The sequence below is a fragment of the Telmatherina bonti genome, assembly GCF_933228915.1.
Source record: "Telmatherina bonti genome assembly, chromosome: 14".
Classification (NCBI taxonomy): domain Eukaryota; kingdom Metazoa; phylum Chordata; class Actinopteri; order Atheriniformes; family Telmatherinidae; genus Telmatherina; species Telmatherina bonti.
Window position 1 is genome coordinate 35,574,200 of NC_136612.1, and position 22,251 is coordinate 35,596,450.

At 42.7% G+C, this 22,251-nt stretch overlaps 1 protein-coding gene across 1 annotated transcript in view; it reads right to left on the minus strand.

Annotated features, from left to right (window-relative positions):
* The window catches only part of LOC306765680 (uncharacterized protein), a gene marked incomplete at both ends in the record, with an annotated part of 112,316 nt that overhangs the window by 55,093 nt on the left and 34,972 nt on the right, over positions 1 to 22,251 (minus strand). Inside the window, 3 exons of the mRNA XM_079253164.1 lie at positions 17,590 to 17,751; positions 19,422 to 19,595; positions 21,260 to 21,430. Of these exons, the coding sequence (XP_079109290.1) occupies positions 17,590 to 17,751; positions 19,422 to 19,595; positions 21,260 to 21,430 (507 nt within the window). The remainder of the gene's footprint in view (positions 1 to 17,589; positions 17,752 to 19,421; positions 19,596 to 21,259; positions 21,431 to 22,251) is intronic.

Consider the following 22,251-nt stretch of genomic DNA (forward strand, 5'->3'; position numbering starts at 1 on the left):
CAAATAAGGCCTTGTACAAGGCAGGTCTGAACTCTGTAGAGCAGGGAGGGGTTGAAAACAACCCCCAAGTCACCCAAGTCTCAGAAAAACCAAACAAGGCAACTAAAGAAAACCCCTTGTTTACAAAAAATAGAGGAGAATAATACAGCAATAAGAGAACTTACAGGCCAAGTAGCTTCCCTGTTGCAAAGTGTCCACCGTGATAAAATGACTTCTGATGAAAGCCAAAGTAAAGCACGTGCAAATAGCTTCCAGAGACCAAAGAGACAATGTGCAGCATGCCAACAGGACAAAACTGATTGTCAGCATTGTTATAAGTGTGGTAGTGAAACACATTGGGCAAAAGGGTGCAGGATGGCAAAAGAGCAGAAGCCGTCGGGAAACTGGCGGAGGTTGTGACTGAGGGACGTGCCACAACCAGAGAGCTGCAGTCCCATAGTGACCCAAGTCCTAAACTGATCCCAAAATCCATGACCAGGAATGCAGACATGCTTCAAAAGGAGACAAATAAACTTACTGTTAATCTTTCCCCCATACAGTCAAACATGAACATTAAACAAAAAGACCCATCAACTAATTCATGTAACACCCACACCAGACACATGAAGGTTGCACAACTGATTGGTAAGAAGTGTCTTGTCTGGTGCAAAATGAACAATGTTAAAACTCAAGCTCTGTGGGATACAGGAGCACAAGTGACTATAATGAGTGAAGCATGGATGTCCCAAAACTTACCTGATGCAAAAATCCTTCCTATCAGTGATCTGTTAAGCGAGACTCAACTCCTGGACTTGAGAGCTGCAAATGGCTCAGAAATTCCTTTTGAGTGATGGGTGGAGGTTAATCTTAGTCTGTGTGGCCCAAAGGCTAAATCCACAGGGTCAAATAATATTTTAGTCCCAGTATTAGTGAGTAGAGACATTGTACAGAGACCTATAATAGGGTTTAATGCCATTGAAGAGATAATGAAAGAGAGGGAGGACCGGGTTCAGCCCAGTGAAAGACTAGCCTTGCTCAGAAACTCACTAAAACTAGGCACAAGAAAGGCAGAAACACTGTTGAGCTTAATCCAGGAAGTTACAGATGAAAATGCAACGTATGCAGTAAAGACGGGACGCACTTCTGTTGCAGTTCCAGGAGGTCAAACACAATGCATCAGCTGTCCTGTGAACACGGATCTTAAAGGGGTCACTGAAATGCTGTTTGAACCCGATGAGAACCTTTCTTTGGAGGAGGGGCTCAAAATATCCTGTCAACTGATCGATATTCCACCTTCGTCCCGCAAAGTGAAAATCTATGCCAGGAATACCACTCACCATGATATAACCGTGCCTAGTAGAACCGTGATTGGTAGCATACAGAGAATAACAAACTGTTTTCCATTGCTTACAGAGGAGCAACAAGTTAACTCTGTAACAGCTGAAAGTTCATTGGCCACGCCCAACTCCACCTCTGCAAAGTCCCAGAATGAGCCCCTGGACAAATTGTGGGATCCACCTGTTAATGTTGACCACCTGACAAGTGAACAACAAACACTGGTTAAAAGAATGCTCAGAGAGGAATCTTGTGTTTTTGCCAGAGACAAAGACGAAGTAGGGCATATTAAAAACCTCAAAATGGACATTAAACTAACTGACAATGTGCCAGTGGCAAAAACATATAATGCCATACCCCGACCATTGTATGATGAGGTAAAATCTCACATCCAGGACTTGCTGAACAAGGGCTTCATCCGCAAATCCGTCTCTCCGTATGCGTCTCCAGAAGTTTGCGTGAGGAAAAAAGACGGCAGTCTAAGACTCTGTATCGACTACAGGGGACTAAATAAAAAGACAATTCCAGATAGACACCCCATACCACGCATTCAGGAGATACTTGATGGGTTGGGTGGAAACGCATGGTTCAGTGTGTTGGACCAAGGAAAAGCTTACCATCAAGGTAGTGTGAGTGAGGACTCCAAGAAATACACAGCCTTTACAACTCCATGGGGGCTGTATGAATGGAACAGAATTCCATTTGGACTCACAAACACCCCCTCAGCTTTTCAGCGGAGCATGGAGGAGAACTTAGAAGGTTTGAGGGACAAAATATGTATCCCATACTTGGATGATGTTTTAGTTTATAGCAAGACATTTGCACAACATGTTGAGGATGTGAGGTCTGTACTAAAACGTCAGCAAGCCTGGGGCATTAAACTGAGACCAGACAAATGTGACCTTTTTAAAAGTGAGGTGCGCTACATTGGGAAAGTGATTTCAGCTGAAGGTTACAAGATGGATGACAAATTGGCATTAAAAACAACCCCTCCTACTAATATCAGAGAGCTGCGTAAACTTCTGGGATTTCTGGGGTACTATAGAAGTTACGTGCAAGATTTCTCTCGCCATGCAAAATGTTTATATGATCTACTGTCAGCAGGTGCAGCCCCAGACTTGGACTCAAAGACCAACTACCACTCAGCTAAGGTGAGACAGTCCCTCACAAATCAGAAAATAGTGTGGACTGAAATCCACCAGAACGCCCTGAATCGTCTAGTTGATGTGTTGACCAACCCACCAGTAATGGCTTACCCGAGATTTGAGGATCCATTTATTTTACATGTAGACGCTTCAGAGGAGGGACTCGGAGCAGTCTTGTATCAGAGACAGGAGGGCAAACTCAGAGTCATTGGATATGGCTCACGGACATTGACACCAGCAGAAAAAAATTACAGACTGCATTCAGGAAAACTGGAGTTTCTAGCGCTCAAGTGGGCTGTTGCAGATAGGTTTAGAGACTATTTGTTTTATGCTCCATCTGTAACAGTGTACAGTGATAATAACCCTGTCACTTATGTCCTAAAGCACAGCTAAATTGAATGCAACTGGCCATCGCTGGGTCTCCGAGTTAGCTGATTTCAACATTACGCTGAAGTACCATCCAGGAAAAAGCAACGCAGATGCTGATTTCTTGTCCCGGACACCTGTGAGTATGGAGTCTTACATGTCTGAGTGCACAGAGAAGTATCTTCCTGAAGTGCTGGGTGCCATTTTCAGTGCAACTGAAACCCACAATCAATGCGATGTGGACGGGATCTCAGCTATTTCCTGCAGCCCATATGTTCAAGAGATGACAGCGGATAGTCATCTGGACATTAAAGTTACTCAGCAGGACTTACTGCAGGCACAGTTGCAAGACCCTGCAATATCCCATATTCTCCAAATGAAAAAGTTGGGAGGAAAACCAAACAGGAGAGACAGTAACATAAGAACAGAAAAAGTTAAGCAGCTGTCACATGAATGGAAAAGACTGCATGTCTCTCAAGAGGGTTTATTAAAGCGTAAAACAGCAACATGTTCCCAAATTGTGCTTCCAGAGCAGTACAAGGATTTGGTTTATAAGTACCTCCATTCTGAGATGGGTCATTTGGGGGTAGACAGGGTTCTACATCTAGCTAAGCAGAGGTTTTATTGGCCTAGAATGCAAACAGATGTAGAGTTTTTCATAACCCAGGTTTGCAAATGCAACGTTCAAAAGAAACCTGCAGTACATAGCAGAGCACCTATGTGTCATGTACATGCAACTGCGCCATTCGAAATGGTCTCAATAGACTACCTCCATCTTGAAAGGAGCAGGGGAGGGTATGAAAATATTTTAGTGATCTTAGATAACTTCACTAAGTTTGCTCAAGCCTACCCGACTCGTAACAAATCAGGCAAAACAGCAGCTGATAAAATCTTTAATGATTTTGCCTTAAAATTCAGATTCCCTTCTAAAATACACCACGATCAAGGCAAAGAATTTGAGAATCAGCTATTCAGACAACTGCAAGAATACACAGGTGTTGCAAAGTCAAAGACAACTCCCTACCATCCACAGGGGAACCCAGCAGAAAGATTTAATCGCACCTTGTTATCTATGCTGCGGACCCTAGATGAGGAGAAAAAGGAGAACTGGAGTGACTATGTAAATAAAGTTGTACATGCTTACAACAGCACCATCAGCGAAGCAACAGGTTACTCTCCTTTTTATCTGCTATTTGGAAGAAATCCCAGACTTCCAATTGATCTGATATTTGGATTAAATGACAAGGAAGGGTACATCTCACATCAGGAATATGCTCAGAAATGGCAACAACAAATGCAAGAGGCATATGAAATTGCATCCAAAACCATCAAAAAGACTACAGCGAGAGGGAAAATGTACTATGATAAAAAAAGACAAAGTGCTGTCCTTTTACCAGGTGATAGAGTTCTTGTAAGGAATATGTCAGAGCGCGGAGGACCTGGAAAACTGCGCTCACATTGGGAAAAACAGATACATATAGTTGTCTCCCAAAAAGGGGAAAACAGTCCGGTTTATGAAGTAAAGCATGTAACATGCGCCACAACCAGACACACTCTCTTGTGGAGCGGGCCATCAGGCTGCTAAAGTGGAGGTGGAGGTCCATCGATGCATCAGGAGGCAGCTTGTGCTACTCACCTGCAAATGTGTCAAAAATTGCGCGGGCATGTGCTGTGCTGCGTAACATGGCACTAAATGCAAACGTTCCCCTGCCAACACCAGACCCTACTATTGTCCCCGACCTCGAACCCCATCCCCTTGTGTTTGAACCAAATGCTGCAGATGTACAACAGCGTCTGGAAGTGATGCAATGCTTATGACATAAGAGGTAAAGAATTTTCATTTATTTACAAGTTTCTTTAGTGCAGTGCCTATGTCTTTCAAGGCAGACTTTATTTTTCTTTCAACTCCGTAGCCACCTGTTTTATGGCACTGATTGTGTCCCTCTGCACCTGCAGGACTTCTTCTGTGAGGACACGGCTGCTACGAGGGGGCGCATGAGGTGCCGTGACGTCAGGGGCGTCCCCATCTCCAACCACAGCTGTGGTACTACTGCTCTAGCTGAACACCCAGGAACTATAGTGGAAATGCATTGACACTAAATAAACTGGTGGCATTCATATAAAAGTTGTCTGTACATGTTCATTTTATAATTTGAAATGACCAGCATCATCCGGAGCCTGTTGCACGTGTGCTTCTGGGTCCCCCTCTGCCTCAGACACCACTCCACTCAGTAGGGACTCTCCGATTAGCCCTGCCAGCTTCTCAGCTGTGGGAGTGAGCTGCGGTATTTCCCTTCCTCCACCTGTGGTGCACACACTATGTTTGTGGAGAGCAATGCACTTCTTTGCCTCCTCTTTGATGTCGGACCACTTTTTTTTTTATCTCCGGGACCGTCCGGCCTTCTGAGGAGACGGCATTTACTGCATCGGCCACCTGCTGCCATCTCTCTGCCTTTCTGGCATTGGTGATGCCTGTCCCATGTCCGTCAAATAACACCTTTTTACGTTTTTCAATGTTTTTGATGATGACCTCTACCTCATACTCCATGAAGTTTCTATTTTTTGTTCTTTTGCCCTGCTGAGCCACCATGGAAATGAGATACTGAATATTCATCTGAGGCGTTTAACTGACCTTTTATAGTCATCATGAGGGCAGAGAAATGCACTTCCTCACCTGCTCCAGATTTAGTGTTGATCCTGATTTATGAAGGGAAACGGGTGTGGAATGTGGTGCACACTGCTTCGTAAAGGGAAGTTTTTTTGCGCCGCATTTCCTGTTTTCCGTACGTACGCCACCTGTAGACAGCGTTGCTCCGCACAGTTTGATAAATGAGGCCCCTGGACGGGTTTTCTATGTCCACCTTCTGCTCCTGGGACTCAGACCGGATCCAACAGTCCAGCACTGGAGTCTCAGACTGGTAGCGGGTCCTGCAGGTCTGCAGGGACCATGTCCAGTTCTGTCCCAGATCAACGCTGCAGCTGACGGTAACGTCATCAAATATTACTAAATATTTAAACATTAAGTATTTTTCATTTTATTTTTATTTATGTAAAATAAATTGAAACATGTTTCTTTCCTGAGTCTTTAGGATTCAGCTTCATTTGTATCGAAGAAAAAAGAGTTTATTTTATTTATTACAGAAAACAGAATCTGGAACAAAATGAGAAAAAAAAATTCACCTGAAAAACTCACAAGCAGCAGATTGTTATAAACACGACACTTTATATGTTTCATTATTATCAAAAACACAATTTTTTAATATAAATATAAAAAAAATCAAACAAATGGAAAAAACTGGAAAACTTCAGGTGTAAAATTATGAACACATTTAACCAAAAGTTTAAATATTTTTATAGGGGTGGGACTTGATTAGAAAAATAGTCCAATTAAATGCAGACTTTGTAGTTAATTAATCTCAATTAATTACATTTTAAAGGCAGAACAAATTTTGTCCCAAAAGCAACATTTTTTTTCACTTAAATGAATTTTAATCAAATTAAATCGTAAAATAATCTTGGAAACAGGCTTTGTAATGAATGAATCTGGATGAACAGGACAGGACTGGAACATTGACAGGAACCACAGTGAGCGTGATGGAAGTCACAGCAGGACTGTGGAAAACTCTGGAATGTCAGAGAGTCCATGTCAGACTGACGTGGCTGAACAGTTTGTGAACTGTGACGATGGTGGAAAAGTTTTTAGAAGATCTAAAATGATGAGACAGAAGAATCCACACAGGTGAGACGGCGTTTCCCTGTAAAATCTCTGCTAAACGTTCCACAGAACAGAACATGTGGGCCCACAGCAGAAGCCAGAAGACATATTCATGCAGAATATGTGGTGAAAGTTTGGCTCAGCGTAGCAAAGTGACTTGTCCCAGCAGAGTCCATGCAGGTAAAAAGCCTTTTAGCTGCACTACCTGTGGAAAACGGCTTTCTTCTACAAGTCATCTGACTGTTGATATGAGAAGCCACACAGGTGAGAGGCCTTCTTCCTGTCACACCTGTGGAAAATGTCTCAGTGGGAAGCGTCCACATGCCAAGCCACAGCGGCCAGAAGCCGTATTCCTGGAAAATATGCGCTAAAAGTTTCAGCCAAAGTTCCAGAGAAACAGGCCACATGGCGGGACGCCTCTCCCCAATGACGTGCAGGGAAACGCTGGAAAAGCCCAACTCCACGTTCACATGAGAGCTGGTGGCCCATCAATGCTTTGTACACTAAAGTGATTCTTTTCAGATGCTCACTATGATTGTTTCTATCAGCTGGAGGAGACGAGCCTCTCAGAAGGCTTTCCAGTCTTTTCCTCTTGTGGATGTTTTTCTGCTGGAAATACAAAGAGACGTCAGCAGAGAGGAGGCTCCTCAGCTTGTAGCGTCTGTGTCAGTGATGCTAGAAATGTTGGCCTTTGTTTTGTCTTCTTGTCCACATTCAACTCTCAGCTGTGTCATGTTGTTGGGAATTCCTCCCACACTTTACTGAGACATGACAAAACGTCAGCAGCAGTGTTCTGCAGCAGCGGTGTGTTCTAACCAGCGTGTCGCGTCTGGATCACCTTTTCTACAACATTAAACACAGCCATCAGACAAGCGGACGCTCTCCTGTCCTTCTCATTAAAACAAGACACTTTTCAATCAATAAAAGCCCTTTGAATGTTTCTGGCAGTTTGCTGATTTCATCTGGAAAGTATTGATAAGTGCGTGTGATCGGCCACTAAGTATGTGTACTGGAATAGTAAGACTTAAGATCTTCAGCTGGATCTTTCTGCTTTTACTGACAACACAACACTTGTAGTTTCATACTTTCATAGATTGTGGATCAGTTTGATCAGGTGGAACTGATCCACAATCAGTGTTAGGTCCTAACTGGACAGACGGACGTCCCAGAAGTGGGACGGACTTTGACTTGTTTGACTTCCAAGCTAATGACGACGTCTAACCTTTCTTTTCTTTCTTTAGGTAGAATTTGAGAAAAAGGAAGAAATGAAAGTGAAAGTAATTCCAGGAAGCATCAAACATTAGAATGAAATGCTCTGAAATCATTTCACTTTCTGATATTAAGAGCAAACTAGAAGAAATAAAGACTGAAATGATTGTGAGAGTTTTTATTGAGATAAAAGGAAACATTTGGAGAATGTGACACAAATCAATAATGCATCTTTAATTCAACATGTAACTGCAGCCGACATGAGCTGAACACAACATCCTGATACTCAGTGTGAAGCTTTGACTGGAAACAGACAGAAAAACAACATGTGGATCCTGGAAGAAGCTCAGCTTCCATCTTTAAAGGACTGAAGAGGAAGAAGTTTCCAAGAATCATTTAGAAGAGTTTCACACACAAACTGAATCTGAAAAGATGTTTCTGAGTGAAAGAGACAGACATGTACAGCCTGAAGCATCTGTTCATCAGCTTCTCTGCTGCCAGCAGAGTCTTTACACTCCACACAGAGACACCCAGGAACCAGACCAGGAACCAGACCAGGAACCAGACCAGGAACCAGACCAGGAACCAGACCAGGAACCAGACCTGGAACCAGACCTGGAACCAAAACAGACTGCAAACCCAGCACAGAGAGGATGAGTGAATGTGGTGATGAAGGTGTGGAGGTGGATCAGGGAGTCAGAGGAGACTCTGTAGAAGGACAGAGAGCCAGCAGGACAGTCCACATACACTGCTACTCTGTTAGAGACAGAGGAGGAGGAGGAGGAGGAGGAGGAGGAGGAGGAGGAGGAGGAGATGGGTGTTTCTCTGTTATTGTGACAGACAGAGTAGCCTCTAACATCAGAGCAGATCAGACTCCAGGACTGATCATTATGTCCAAACCCAGACCTCCTGCTGATTTCTCTGTAACTCACTGCTATATAAACGCCTCCTCTCCACTCCACCTCCCAGTAGCAGCGACCAGTCAGAACATTTTCACACAGCAGCAGAGGATAAATAAATCTGTCTGGATGACCAGGATATGACTGAAGCTCCTCCACACGCGTCACCTTCCTGTTGTTGTCAGACAGTTTGAGGTATCTGTGCACTGTGTTGACGTCGATGGTGAGTGGACAGGAATCTGATGGAGAGAACAAACACAATCCAGCTGCACTTATTGATCTATTGACACTTTGATGTGACTGATGAATGAGTGATGGGACGGTGTGAAGATGGTTGAATGTGATGAATCCAGTGAAAAACACACTTACACTTCCTCAGACCTGGTCTCAACCATGCTTCTCCAGCAGGCTCCACCCTGAAAGGAGGAGGGGGGTCAGAGCATGCTAACATGGACATGACATGTCTCTCATTTAGACCCAACCACAGCACTGCTTCAGCCATCACCTTCATCACTACTGATAGAATCACAGCTTTAGATCAGAACAAACTATTGTGCTGCTTTATTTGTTGACTTATCAAAAGCATTGTGTGTGTCTGATCGGGAGGACCGGGATAATTCCTGGTGGGCCGGACTTATGTTTGGGCAGCAAGGGCCGCTGGTTTTCCTATTTATTTATTTATCATTTGTTTATCACCAAGCATCATTAGACTGTTAATAACAAACCTGCAGAGAACAGAGCAGTTTTTATTCTTTATTCATAAGGATTAGATCTCCATGGACACTAATTTGCTTGATATTTAATATTCAGAAAAGGAAATTCTGATGTAAAGAATAGAGTTGGAGATTTCCCCTTTAACTCTGCTTTTTATTTTTGTGAAGTTGTGATGAAACTGTTTACTTACAGTGAAAAAAGAGTTTATAGTGTTATTAGAAAGTAAAACTCTATTATCTTCTATTTAATGTTTAATATTTTATGTATGACTTTATCTTTAAGGTTTGGACATCTATGAACATTTATTGAACAGAATGTAGATTCTGATTTTGTTCTAAAAGATGTGTTGGAGATGTTCAACAACATCTGAGTTGAAATAAATCTGAATTATGAAACAATCCTTACTTGCACTAAATTGGAGATATTTTAGAAAACTAGACTGGATTAAAAGGGGTTGCAGAGCAGTGTGCAAGTGTAGACTTAACATGTAAGGTTATCATTGGTTGGTTTTAAAAGGTCATAGTGGGCTGGTCTGAGGCATAAAACTCCAGGGCTGAAAATGAGTCCCACTCCGGATCTGCAGTTGATCACAATATTCTGCTGAATAGATTACGCAATCTAGGTTTCCATACGAGTGGCTGTGATTGGTTCTCTGACTACTTATCATCGAGGCGTCAATGTGTAAAGTCTGGTTGTCACGCGGTTCTGTGCTCTTAACAAGGATGATGGTGCAGTCATCGCTCCGTTGAGGTGCTTTATTTACAACTCCTCCTAGGGCTGCTCCATTATGGTCAAAATAATCATCACAATTATTTGGACTGAAACTGAGATCTGGATTATTTAACACAATTCTCCATTATCTTTAACAAGATGAATTTATTTAACATTAAACAGGCTTTTAAACAATGTCTTTAGGATTCCACATCTTTTAGAAAACAAACAACATGAAGCTTTGTCTTGACAAAGTGCAAATACTGATGTAAACTCAATAGATAAATATAAACTATGTTGTAGTGAACTTCCACAACCTACTGCCATTATTCTACATTGCACCTGCAGCCGGAGGCGACTGGGAGACTGGCCGCCGGGTGCTTTAGGACGGGAGAGGCTCCCGCTGCTCCTTCCTTACAGTAACTGCAGAACAATATGAGCCTTCAAGTCAGTCGCCAAAACACCAGAAAAGTCTCCAATAACTCCAGTAAAAGTCGCTAGATTTGTCGCTTTGAACAAAAAAGTCACCAAGGGGGTTTGAAAGTCTCCAGATTTAGAGAGAAAGTCTCCAAGTTGGCAACAGTGTCTGAATGAAAGCAAAGCGGCTGTGGGAGGAGTTTACAGCACAGCGCTGCAATGCCAGAGACGCTCGATTAGCAGCTGAAGACAGCAGGAGAGGAAACTGCAGAGAGGAAAGAAATCACACCCTTTTATTTTTATCATCGTTGAAAACCCAGATCGTCACTGAGATTAAAATCTGATTAATCTTCCAGCCCTAACTCCTCCAAAGTGCAGCAATATATACAGTGTCCCGTCCCAGTATGTACAATATTTACAATATGTACAAGATCTCACCAATAGTTCTCTAGATGCCAGCTTCACAATACACATTCCAACCTACTCGCCACCCTGCCAGCTCAGAAATGAGCTCCTTATAAACATCAAGCTCCTCCCCTAACAGGAAGCTTCCCAGTTACCACAGATAGTAGGCTTTTTCTGAAACACCGTTTGTTCTCCATAACAAATATGCATACCAAAACATTCCACAAAGGAAACACATTTAAACATTCCCAACATCAGTAGAATCATCATAACACAGGTCAAAATAAACAGGATTATTCATGTGATACGGCGTTTCAGTGCATCACGTGACGGTGACGTCACTGCCGCATTGCGACAGGTTGACGTCTTAAACGCGGCCCGAGCATTGCCTCGGTTTTCACAAACTACCAGCAGGCCTGGAGATGCACGGTAAGTAACTGTCCAGCAGCTTATTCCCAGTATTAGTAAGGAGACAACTGGGTGTGCTCCCCTAATGATCTGCTAACAGTAGGTGGAACGTCGGGAATGCGGCTGCTAACCGGTACCGTGGGTGTGTCTCTGGTGGCGTGATGGTCCTCAGGACCACCGTCAGCTAGGTACAGGTGTGTGTGTGTGTGTTTGGTGTCGGTCTGCAGGGTGTGTGACAAGGCTTCTTTGTCACACTACTAATTTTAAGTTCTGACATCGTACCTGTAACTAAAGGTGTACCACCAGGGTCTGTATCGGGTCCTTTTCACCGTTTCTGTCTCGGGCCGATAGGAGCTGCCTTTGTATTTTAGATGTTTGTGGCCAACGCATGTTTTTATCTTTGTGTTTTTAATGCATGTTTTTCTGTGGTTTATGTGTTTGTTTTTATGGACTTTTTGGCCATGGATTATGAACAATGGAGTGCAGCTCCGCCCTGTTACGTTTCCCCTTTCCCAATTATGGTGGATTGGTGGACAATAAAAAGGACTGATTCAGCAACAGGTGAGACCGATCAGCGGAAAGAGATCCCTTGGAGCGCGGACAACCGGCAATGGAGAAACGGAAACGCCTCCTTCAGGATAAGTAAAGGGACGAACCAAACCCTTAGGACATAGTGTGGATGCGTTAAGAAAAGAGACAAACAGTTGCCGATTATCTCACTCCGGGTTTCTCTTGGCAGGACTTCAGACTCTTGGCACAGCGGGGCCAAGCAACGCGGACACCGCAGAGCAAAGAGATCCTCCGCTTGATGCAGAAGGAGGAAGGACTTAGCGCCGTCGCACGCCGCCACACACATTCACAAGATGCTGGTTCGCCTTCTAGGAGGATTGTGGACAGGGGCTTACAAGGGACTCAGAAGGACCGGGTGCCCTGTCCCCTCCATTTATTGGGTTGGACTATTTTATTTCTTTTATCCTTTTTAAATTCATGTTTTAGCTTTAAGTAAGAGAGTGAATAAACACCTTTGTTTTTAAATTCCACTGTCATTCGTGTGTGTGTTGGTGTGGCCCGGGGATCAACTGGAAGTCACAACTTGTGACATATTAACAATATGATTCCTTCTCTTAGTGACTGTCATGCCCGCTGATATGCAGATGACACTATCCTGTATTGTACTGCTGACTCGATGGCCACAGAGAAACTCCAGCTTTCTTTTAATATTCTTCAGGAGGCTCTTATCAGCTTAAAGCTGGTTTTAAATGACAAAAAGACTAAATTGATGTTATTTTCCCGTTCCAGAAACATGGACGGCAGCAACACATTTTTATTTTTATCTAGCAGGGATGGCTCTTGCATTCAGCGAGTCACTGAATAGAAGTATGTCGGCCTCTGGAGAGATGAAAAATGAACCTTTAGGTACCATGTCAATGCTCTTGTCTCCGCTCTACGACACTCTACGGCTTCCTGTATGGGAACAAATCATACCTATCCCTAACTGGCAGGAAGAAAACAGTTGCCTGTCTTTTTATCAGGGTTGGATTACGGCGACATCATCTATAGACATGCAGCAGCAACAACCCTCAAACCTCTGGACTCCATCTACCTCTCTGCTCTCAGATTTCTTACCGGGGAGAGCTATGACACCCACCACTGCCTCTTCTATCAGAAGGCTGGCTGCTCCTCTCTCAGTGACAGATGCAGGAAACACTGCTATTTTTTATTTTTAAGGCTCTGACTGGAAAACTGCCTCCATACATTTCATCCCTACCAGAGAGGAGCTGTGGGTTTGATCCCAGTCGTTCCAGTAGCCTGACCTCTTTAAAGTCCCGTTTGTTTGAGTTGGACCTTCTCTTTTAACGCTCCAGATACATGGAACACTTCAGTAATCTCTGGGACTGGAGATCATCCCATCTTTTACTGATTTTAAATGTTTCATGTCTGACTTTTTAAATTCATCATGGTCTTGTTGTTGTGAAGTATTTTTATTAGTTTTATACAACCACGTCATTGACTTCAAACTTTTATTTATATTTATCTTTGTGAAGTCATCTGGATTTGTTCTGATTTTATTGTTCTGTGTTTATGATGTGTTGCTGTAAACTCATCGTCCCTGTAAATGAGGGAAACCTCAGTGACTAACCAGTTCAAATAAAGGTTAAATAAATAAGTGACAGCTTGTCATTTCTGGGAGCACATGTATAGAGAAGAAACTGACTGAACGGGGGTGAAGAGGGTCTGGTGTGAACGAGACGGGAGCTCATATGCAGGCTCTGAAATAATGGCACACATTGATGGAAAGATCAGTTAGCTGACAGGAATAAACCTGCAAACAGGTTAAGAGGATAAAGTAGTGACAGAAACATGATGGAAATACTTTAGAAGAAGGAATCTGAAGTGAAATGTGTCCAACAGGCAACAATACAGGCTGTGGAAATAAAAAGCAGCATGATGGACTGAGGCTGCAGCAGAGGCCGACCGATGGAAGAAAGGTTGGAGAAAAAACTCACTAATTCTGGAAAGAAGAGCAGAAAAACCAGATCACACATTTAGGAACTGATCAAGCTTTGATGGATCTTTCTGTCGGTGAGAAGCAGGAGCTTGTCATGCAGATAAAGCTTTTCATTCTATAGATTTTATAAAAAAGAAAAGAAAAAGTCCCGTTCAGAAGTTCATTTTTCTGACGGCCTCATTCACTGACAGTTTTTTTTAACTTGTCCAGCATGAAAGCAGCAGAATGATGGTCTGGCTGCTGTGTTCTGCTGAGCAAAGAGGAGCTTCATAGATATAAAGATCCCCTTCATCATTTAAGTTTTTATTTTATTAGTTTATGTAGAATAAATGTTGGTTTTACTGAGTTTCCATGGTACAGCTGGACCTGAGCGGAGAAGAAGACAGAACAAGGATAGAAAGAGAACAGAAAGGAAAGTAAACAGAAGACAAAGAGGAGACAGAAATACACCAGGAAGGAAACACTGCAATCCAATCACAGCTTCTAGACCATCTGCTGCACCTGTACAGAGACATAAAGGGCATCTCATGGCCCCCCCAGGAAGACAAAGTCAGCAACTGGAGGAGCACCAGAGATGAACAAAGTGGAAAAATGGATTTCAACTAAAAGCAGAAACACACACAGAAGTAAATGAAGGGAAAATGTGTGTTAGTGAGTAAACCTGCAGGACGACTCAGTGACTGTGTCACATGCAGAACACACGGAGTGAAACGTGTTCGCACAAGAGTCATCATGCCAATGTGACCCCGCCTGCACAAAGGTCAGAGGCAGGCCAGGAGGACCCTGAGACCCAACCACCCCGACCACAGACCCCAGCCCCCCACCCTGAAGTCAGCCCAGCGCCCGGCCACGAGGGGTCAGAGGGAGGCCCCGGCCAGAGCCCCCCCACAGTCAGTGGGCACAAGCCCCAGGGGGCCGAGACTGGCAGATGCAGACCCTGCCGGGTACCAGGCACCCAGGGTGGACAGGACACAGGCCCCTAAACCTCCCTACCCCACAGGTAGGGGGCCCACACAGCGCCCACAGAGGACTGGGACCCCCAGCTGACCACCCAGCGGGGGCCAGTCCACACCCCGGTGCACCAGTAGACTGGTCAGTGACACAGTTTTAACGTCTCTCTTCACATCTACGAGCGTTGCCAACTTTCAGAAGTGAACATAAGGGACGGCCACCACAGCTCCTCGGGGCCATGACCACCACGGCCCCCCTCCCACAGCAGTGCTGGCTTTTATGTTGTGTCTATAAAGTGCTGTTAATTAGGCTCCATAAAGCCGTAATAACATGTTTCCATATTTAATATATAACAGGGAAATATAGAAGAAAAAACTGCAGAATCAGTGAAGCTGGTTACTGAGAAGCTGCATGATGGAGCATTTGGCAGCAGCTAGGGATGCACTGATCCACTTTTTGGGAGTTCCGATCTGATACTGATATCTGAACTTTGAATATTTACCGATACCAGATGTGTTTATGTGAACATTATTGTGACTATGGTTATTACTGCTGTTATAACTGTGTAAGATTTCATTAGCTTGTAATAAATGACCCATACTTTCTGAAGTTACCTCACCAATACAAATATAATAACATTATAGATCTCACAGTTTCAACAAGTTTTATTCTGATTCGGCATATTTTACCTAAATACAACTATAAATGTGTGGTTTTGAAACAAAGATCCAGCTTTTAGTGTCGTGTTCCTCATCGCATGCGGCTCACTGACTCGTGAAGCAGCCGCTGGCTTTCTGAAAATGCATCTAAACAAGTCATAATGATCCTCAACGCTGCAGTTCTCTCCACAAACAAGAGCTGCAGGCTGCTTGCAGAAACTCTGCTGTCCTAACGGCCCTAACTGACCCTGTCAGAGTTGCCAGTTCTGGCTGATTTCAGCTGCAGCGAACTCCACCAAAGAGCTGCTCCGTCGGTAGCTCCGTATATATAATGAAAAAGAAACGCCCACATTCTGGAGGTATTATTGTATTTTCACCAGATACTGTTGCATAAGAATGCCATTACTCCGTGCAACATTTAGGATAACCATTCCTTGCTAAAAAGCTGAATGTTACTGATTTGGCAACGTAGCAGGATACGTAGCGTGGGAACGCTGTTTGTCTGGGGGGGTGTGGCGGTTCTCCTCTTGTCTTAGTTTATTGAGTGCAGCTCTTGTTGAATTAATAGTGAGGATCACTGTTTCAGTGGAACAAAAAATGTCACATTTTAACATTGAAGGCATTTATTTCTTTTAAAACACATCTGGAACATGTCATCAAACACATCTGTGCTAGCTTGATACTGGTATCGATACAGATACCAGTATCGGTTGTGGTATCGGCACACTTTTATTAATACCAGGTACAAGTACACACGTTTGATATTGAGGGATGCACCAATACCAATACTGGTACTGGTATCGGTGCATCCCTAGCAGCAGCAGCAACTAAAGCAGGTCTGCTTGTGTGGAGGGAGCAACAATGAACTTTTAAACTAGAATCCAAACAATCTGAGAACTTAATTAAACTATTAAAATGAAAGTTCTATTAAAAATAGAAAAGTTTTCTCTGAACAGCATTTATTTATTAACTGTTAATCCATGAGTCTGACTTATAGTTAAAATGGACATATATAATATTTAGATGGGTGAATACTACTGTATATTAAATAAATGATCATTTAATCAACTGTAAAAACTCAACATGGTAAACAATCAAAGCACAACAGTCTCCTGCAGCAGCTCCACCATGTTCTGACATCTTCTGCTAAAAAGGACGTCATGTCCCACACTGGATCAGTCAGAACCGGGTCACTTCTGTGTTCTTACGTGTCTGCAGCGTTGCCTTCCTGATGCATGATGTGTGACATCAGACAGCCCACCATGCGCCATGCAAACACTCGCTGACACATTTTACACTTTGTCCTGTAACCGTCTCCACTGACGCTGTCCAGCTAATGAAAGCATCTTGGCTTTGGAGGACGTGGTGGCGTATCGGTGCAGAGGACATCTTTAAAAGGCGTCAGTGTTGTGAGCAGCATAGACATAATATATTGTAGACGCTTCATTAGCTATTGGAGATTGAGAAATGCAGCCGCCATATTGGACCGATGCCACCAGAAAAAGCTGCTGAACTTGTTAATGGTCACTTTTTTTTGTTTTGATAGGCTGACTGAAACACAGCGTCACAACATCTATTAACTGGATGGAACTAATAGTTAAGGTGGAGTGCTGCTACATCTGAGCAAAGGTTTTCCATTGGAGACTCAGCTTCATGTTTGCAAGGTTGTTGTTCAAACATTAAAACCTGCTTGCAGACTTAATGATGAACTGTTGCCCACAATAGACCCTTTTCATCATTTGTCAAATGTCTCTAACAGTTTATCTGCATTGTATTTTTATGTATTATTATTGTATTTTTTTAAATTTCAGTTAAATGGCAGGTGGCATTACTTTTCGGAAGTAAGTTTTCTGAGAAAGTAAGCTTCTGTATTATACATTAGTGTGTGACTGATAGCTGTCACATGTAATGTAATAAACACATGCAGGTGGAACCTCAGTCGTTCCAGGAAACACTGATGCAGTAAGAGCAGCCGGGACTCTGCTCACAGCGTCACAACATCTATTAACTGGACTTTAAATTGCAGTTAAATGGCTCCCATAGAAACAGACATCATCTGACACTCATGTCCATCAAACCGACAGACATACTGAGTGAAGGACAGAGAAGCATGTACAGATCTTCCTCCTCTATCAGACATGGTGTGGCTGCAGCAGCCTCTCCATACCTGAGTCTGTGTGGATCCTTCAGTGCAGCCATCAGCAGCTTCACTCCTGACTCTCCTGGATGGTTGTAGCTCAGGTCCAGATGTTTCAGATGGGATGGGTTAGAGGTCAGAGCCGAGGCCAGAGAAGCACAGCCTTCCTCTGTGATCAGACATCCTGACAGGCTGCAGAAAACATGAATTAACTAAAATAATAGCTTCATCTAAACCATCCACCTGTATCTTAGACCCTCTCCCAACGAGCCTCTTTAAGGACATTTTCCCTTTAGTTGATACAACTCTATTAAATCTTATCAATAAGTCTTTAGTGACAGGATATGTACCACAATCATTTAAAACTGCTGTAATCAAGCCTTTACTTAAAAAGCAATCTCTGGATCCACAGGTGATAGCAAATTCTAGACCTATATCTAATCTCCCGTTGATGTCCAAAATTCTGGAGAAAATAGTTTCAGCTCAGCTACATGCCCACCTGAGCAGAAATAATTTCCAGTTCCAAGAGTTCCAGTCAGGATTTAGAGCTCATCATAGCACTGAGACGGCATTGGTGAAAGTTACTAATGACCTTCTTATGACCTCAGACAAAGGACTTGTGTCCGTACTTATCTTGCTTGATCTTAGTGCTGCATTTGATACAGTCGATCATAACATTCTGTTACAAAGACTAGAACAGGTGGTTGGAATTACAGGTACAGCGTTAAGCTGGTTTAAACCATATTTATCTGATAGACTTCAGTTTGTTCATGTAAATGACAAGTCCTCCTCACAAACTACAGTAAGTCATGGAATTCCTCAAGGTTCTGTACTTGGACCAATACTCTTCACACTATATATGCTCCCTTGAGGCAAAATTATGAGACAAAATGGAATAAAGTTTCATTGTTACGCAGATGATACTCAGATATACTTATCCTATACCAAGCGGAGTTCTTCATTCGCAGACTGCAGGCTTACTTGTGGTTCCTAGAGTCTCAAAGAGCCGAGCAGGAGGCAGAGCCTTTGGTTATCAGGCCCCTCTCTTATGGAATAAGCTCCCAGTTAGTGTTAGGGAAGCAGACACCCTCCCCACCTTTAAGACTTGGCTGAAGACTTATCTTTTTGATAAGCCCTATCGCTAGTGATGGTTAGCATCCCTTAGTTATGCTGCTATAGGTTTAGACTGCTGAGGCACATTTCCTGATACACTGAGCTTCTTTCTCTTTATCTCTCTCTATCTATCCCCCCCCAATAACAGTGTTGCATCATTAACATGTATGTCTCCTGTCTCAGCAGGTCTCCCTGGCCGGGAGTAGCAGTTCCTGTTGTCTGTTGTCTTTCTGTCCTCTTCCCCCCACACAGCAGAGGCAGATGGCTGCCTGTCCTTGAGCCGGGTTCTGCCGGAGGTTTCCTTCCTGTTAAAAGGGAGTTTTTTCCTTCCTACTGTCGCCAGTGTGCTTGCTCAGGATGGGAGATTGAGTTGGACTCAACTCAATCTGTTGGTTTCCTTATATAGGCTGTTATGAATTGGCTTTCATTATGTTTTCTTTTTCCTGTCTGTAAAGCGTCTTGAGATGGCATTGCCGTGATTTGACGCTATATAAATAAAGTTTAATTGAATTTAATTTAACAGAAAACACAAAAACTTAGACAGACTTGCAGTGAAAGTAAAGCTGAATGAAGAACTGGACTCGTCTCACATTGTTCCCTTTGTATTGCTGCTAATTGTGGAGTGTTGTGGTTTTTGTACTGCAATGACACTTCAAGGCCACTGTAGATATTCATACAAACAGCTTCTCAGGTATCATGTAAGTCATGAATAAAAACTCGTTTAAACACCCAGTGTGATGAATCCTGACCTGAGAGTTTCCAGTTTGCAGTTTGGACTCTTCAGTCCACCAGACAACTTCTTCACTCCTGAATCCTGCAGGTTGTTGTTACTCAGGTCCAGTTCTGTCAGACTGGAGGACTGGGAGCTGAGAACTGAGGACAGATCTTCACAGCTTCTCTCTGAGACACCACACACACTCAGCCTGGAGAGAAAGTTTCAGAGAAAAATGCAAATAAGACATGTGAGAAGAAGATGACAAGATCAGGACTCATGTTGAACGTCTCCTCAAAGATCACCTGTAGAGAAAATCAGGTTGAACTCTGCAGAGTTTCATTGTGGTTTTACTGTTTAGGATCTTAAATGTTTCACTGTTTTGTTTTAAATCTGGTACATAAATAAATCTATTTTTTAACTTTTTTTCAAGAACAATGAAAAAACAAAATAAAGAAAGAGACATAGGAGGTGAATATGAACCAAAACAAACTGACATCAGTGTGCTGTCCTCACAACACGTGACTATGTGAAGCTAGACAGGCAGCGAACAAAGCAGCAAATATAAAGTTCTCCACACAAGGCTTGCTTTTCTTGTTATCACTGAAGATCTTTATGAATTATTATATTTGCATTTCCATTTTTATAACTGAAACATACTGCCTGTACTTCCAGGGACTTATAGTGGGGGCTTCTGCCTGGAAAGACAGGTCTTGTCAAGTCCTGGAATAAGTATAAGGGAGCATTAAAAGATCGGATGAGGTCTGACTTTGGCAGCATGTTGAGGCTGAAGCAACTGAGTCATATATAGAGAAGACTGACCAAGTAATGATCTGAAGACTTTTGTCTGCAAATAAGCCCAAATTCTCCCACTAGGATGGTATTTGTAGGAGCCATAAATGTAGTTTAGACGGGGAATCATCACTGGGTGGATGGTTGGTGTTACATGGTTGTCATGGTGATGTGGAGTGGGGTCACATGGATGGGAACCAGTGTAAATCTAAACCAGTGTTTCCAGTCCTGCTCCTCCAGTTCCACTGCCCTGCATGTTTTAGAGGCAGCCCTACTTTAACACACCTGAATGAAATGAACGGCTCATTTACAGGCTGCAAAGAACTTGATGAGGAAGTTGAGGAATCTGAATCAGGTGTGTTGGAGTAGGAACACGTCTAAGACATGCAGGGCAGTGGTACTGGAGGACCAGGACTGACAAACACTGGACTAAACTATTGTAGATGTTATTTTAGGATTTTCTACACTGCTGGTCCTGAGAACACATTTAGTTTCATGTTTACATGCAAATGAGTGTGAAAGGAACCTTGAAACGTGGACGTTGAGCCTTGTCTGCCTGGAGGACTGGGATCTGAGAACTGAAGACAGAACCTCAACCCCTTCACCTGAGAGGACACAGCTGCTCAGTCTGAAAATGAAGAAGATTTGTCTTAAAATGATGCCACATTAAATGCTGATGATGAGCTGAGAGACTCATGCAACAAAGAAAAATGATGAAAATTTCTTCTGGGAGGAAAAAAACAGGAACATGAAGCCAAACACTCATCTATTCTTTTCTTCATATATAAGACTAATATTGCTTTAAGTTTATTCCAGAGACCAGCCAACATTTTGGGCTTTGTGTAGTATTTCCTTTAAATGAATAAGTGTTGATATGTTGGACTTGTTCTGTCCATCTTCCAGTCGGTTAGTAGCTACATGAGCTAAATCAGGTAAGGCTGAATGAACTGACATAACAAGAACCTTTTTCATGCTAATGTGTTCATCTGGAGAAATTCCATTCTGTTTATTTCTAAATAGTCCAGAAATGTTTCACATTATTGGATCACAAAGACTTTATGAAGCTGAAGAAGTAAAACCAACCTGAGAGTTTCCAGGTTACAATGTGGACTCTGCAGACCAACAGACAGCTGCTTCATTTCCAAGTCCTGGATGTTCAGGTCCAGGTCCAGTTCCTTCAGTCTGGAGGACTGGGAGCTGAGAACTGAGGACAGATCTTCACAGCTTCTCTCTGAGAGACCACACACACTCAGCCTGGAGAGAAAGTTCCAAAGAAGAATGCAAATAAGACATGTGAGAAGAAGATGACAAGATCAGGACTCATGTTGAACGTCTCCTCAAAGATCACCTGTAGAGAAAATCAGGTTGAACTCTGCAGAGTTTCATTGTGGTTTTACTGTTTAGGATCTTAAATGTTTCACTGTTTTGTTTTAAATCAGGTAAATGAATAAACCCATTTTTTAACTTTTTTTTTAAGTACAATGAAAAAACAAATCTGTAACTGATTAATAAACTTTAATAAGATCTTTATGAATTATTATATTTGCATTTCCATTTTTATAACTGAAACATACAGAAAAGAACAAACTAATTACCAGCTAATACACACATCCTAATGCCACAGTTGAAGTTGGTTGGCCTAGCTTAAGCATAACGTGCATATCACATTGAGTATCACATTACCAACACATTTTAAACAACGACAATAATACCAACGCATATGTCAGTGTTCTCTCAACACAACAATACTCACAAAGACTAAAGTTTTTCCAAGACACAAGCGTGTAAGGACACATTTAGTGTTCATGAGCTGCTTCTTCACTTGTGTTGTCCGAGGCGAGATACGTCAAAGAACTATTCTATGTAAGAACGCTCACTCGCTCAGGTAACTGCACGTTCCATATCACAAAGATTACTGCCTTACAGATGTCTCACGCTGATTAGTTTTTAATCTTAACATATTTTATCCTTTTATCATTGAACTTACTCTTCATATATATTAACTATGAACTCTTGTTTTTACCTTTTTTATGTACATCATTAACAATATGAAATTACTCCTGTCTTTGGCCAAA